This window comes from Rhinopithecus bieti, unplaced genomic scaffold (genome assembly GCF_001698545.2).
Source record: "Rhinopithecus bieti isolate Rb0 unplaced genomic scaffold, ASM169854v2 scaffold_15643, whole genome shotgun sequence".
NCBI lineage: Eukaryota > Metazoa > Chordata > Mammalia > Primates > Cercopithecidae > Rhinopithecus > Rhinopithecus bieti.
In genome coordinates, this window is record NW_016808215.1 from 705,573 (window position 1) to 708,252 (window position 2,680).

General features: G+C 47.7%; 1 protein-coding gene across 1 annotated transcript in view; it reads left to right on the top strand.

The window, feature by feature from the left end:
• The window catches only part of PLAUR (plasminogen activator, urokinase receptor), a 27,061-nt gene that overhangs the window by 19,850 nt on the left and 4,531 nt on the right, over positions 1 to 2,680 (top strand). Inside the window, exon 6 of the mRNA XM_017885911.1 lies at positions 1,333 to 1,479. Coding sequence (XP_017741400.1) covers positions 1,333 to 1,479 — 147 coding nt within the window. The remainder of the gene's footprint in view (positions 1 to 1,332; positions 1,480 to 2,680) is intronic.

Consider the following 2,680-nt stretch of genomic DNA (forward strand, 5'->3'; position numbering starts at 1 on the left):
CCCCCCTCTCTCTCTCTCTCTCTCTTTCTTTCCTTTCTTTCTTTCTGATGGAGTCTCGCTCCGTCAGCCAGGCTGGAGTGCAGTGGAGCAATCTTGGCTCACTGCAACCTCCGCCTCCCAGGTTCAAGCGATTCTCCTGCCTCGGCCTCCTCAAGTGCTGGGATTACAGGCATGAGCCGCTGTGCTGACGTTCATTTGGCTTCTATAACCACCAAAACCCATCTGGCCTCATAGCCCTTGCATATGCAGTATCCTCCGTTGGAACATGCCTTCCCCAACAGTTCACCCTGCTGGCAAATTCTCATCCATTAGGCCTAAGCTTTAATGTATCATCTTCAGGGATGCTTTCACTGTCCCTCCCTTCCAGTGTAATCTAGATCCCTGTGTCTATTACCCAGCAACTGTCAACAGATGGAAATGTTCCATATCTGTCCAGTCCGATATTACAGCCACCACTGTATGTGGTCAGTGAGCACTTGAAATGCGAACTGAATTTTAAGATTTGATTTAATATTAATTTATTTAAATGTAAACAACCACATGTGGCCAGTGGCTACCAGAGTGGGAAGTGTAGCTCTAAATTGTAAATTCTGGCTGGGCACAGTGGCTCACACCTGTAATCTCAGCACTTTTGGAGGCGGAGGCGGGAAGATCACCTGAGGCCAGGAGTTTGAGACAAGCCTGGGCAACATAGCAAGACCCTGTCTCAAATAATTTTTTTAGTAATAATAATAGTAATAACTTGTAAGTTCTGACCAGGTACAGTGGCTCACACCTGTAATCCCAGAACACTGGGAGGCTGAGGCAGGCAGATTGCTTGATCCCAGGAGTTTGAGACCAGCCTGAGCTACGTGTCAAAACCCCATCTTTGCAAAAAATAGAAAAATCGGCCGGGCATGGTGGTGCATGCCTGTAGTCCCAGCTACTCAGAAGGCTGATGTGGAAGAATCTCTTGAGCTGGGATGGTCGAGGCTGCAGTGAGCTACAACTGCACCACTGCACGCCAGCCTGGGCAACAAAGTGAGACTCTGTATCAAAACTAAATAAATAAATTGTAACTTCTGTGAGGGCAAGGACGGTTTCATCTTACATAGTTGCTTACCCAGCACCCAGCACAGTGCCTGGCCAGAAATGGGACTGGGGGAGTTGAAAATTGCGGTTTCTCTTAAGCACTCAAAAACCATCCTGCTCCAAATGCCATTCAGACGCCTGACCACAAGGTGGCTCCATGACATCTCTGGCTCGGAGTGGAAGTCCTGGGGAGGTCATTCAAGGAAGTGGGGATCCAAGCACTAATTTTCTTGGTCTCTGTGTCTCTGGTCTTCTCCTAAGTCCTGGAGCTTGAAAATCTGCCACAGAATGGCCGCCAGTGTTACAGCTGCAAGGGTAACAGCACCCATGGATGCTCCTCTGAAGAGACTTCCCTCATTGACTGCCGAGGCCCCATGAATCAATGTCTGGTAGCCACCGGCACTTACGGTGAGGCCCTCTCCCAAGCTGGGAGGGAACACTTATTGTGGGTAATGAGTTCTGCAAGAGACTGACTTCCAGTTAAGCTGGACTTAACTGTGTTAGGTCTCCCTGTGGAAAAGGTGGGATTTCCTTCAGGTGGGTGAATATTGTTGTAAGGAATTAGGACTTGTCCATCAGGATGCGGACATTTTTGCCGTAGAAAAGTGGAATTCTGGCTGGATGCGGTGACTGAAGCCTGTACTCTCAGCACTTTGGGAGGCTGAGGCCAGAGGATCTCTTGAGGCCAGGAGTTTGAGACCAGCCTGGGCAACATAGCAAGACCCCCATCTCTACAAAAGAAAAGGGAAAGAAAATTGAATTCTTTGGTGGCAAGATTTCTCATGGGTTGTGAGAATCTGCTGAAGACAACTTAGGCTTTCATCTTGTGGTGTCCTGGAAAAATCTTTGTATTCCAGTCATTCTCAAACTTTTTGGTCTCAACTTCTTTATGCTCTTAAAAATTATTGTTAGCCAGGTGTGGTGGCTCACGCCTGTAATCCCAGCACTTCGGGAGGGCGAGGTGGAGAACCACTTGAGGTTGGAAGTATGAGAGCAGCCTGGCCAACATGGTGAAACCCTGTCTCTACAAAAAAATAGCAAAATTATCTGCATATGGTGGCGGCCCACACCTGTAACCCCAGCTACCCAGGAAGCTGAGGCATGAGAATCACTTGAACCCAGGAGGAGGAGGTTGCAGTGAGTGGGGATCAACCCGCTGCACTCCAGCCTGGATGACACAGTGAGACTTTGTCTCAAAAAAAATTGTTGTTTATTGTTTATGTCAGTGATTTTTATAGATAAATGCCACATTAAAAATAAAACTCAGAACCAGGCGCAGTGGCTCATGCCTATAATCCTAGCACTTTGGGAGGCCGAGGCAGGTGGATCCCCTGAGGTCAGGAGTTCAAGACCAGCCTGACCAACATGGAGAAACCCCGTCTCTACTAAAAATATGAAATTAGCCGAGCGTGGTGGCGTCTGCCTGTAATCCCAGCTACTCGGGAGGCGGAGGCAGGAGAATCACTTGAACCCGGGAGGCAGAGGTTGTGGTGAGCCAATATCATGCCATCGCACTCCAGCCTGGGCAACAAGAGCGAAACTCCATCTCAAAAAAATAAATAAATAAAATAAAAATAAAACTGAGAATTTTTTTTTTTTTTTTTTTTTT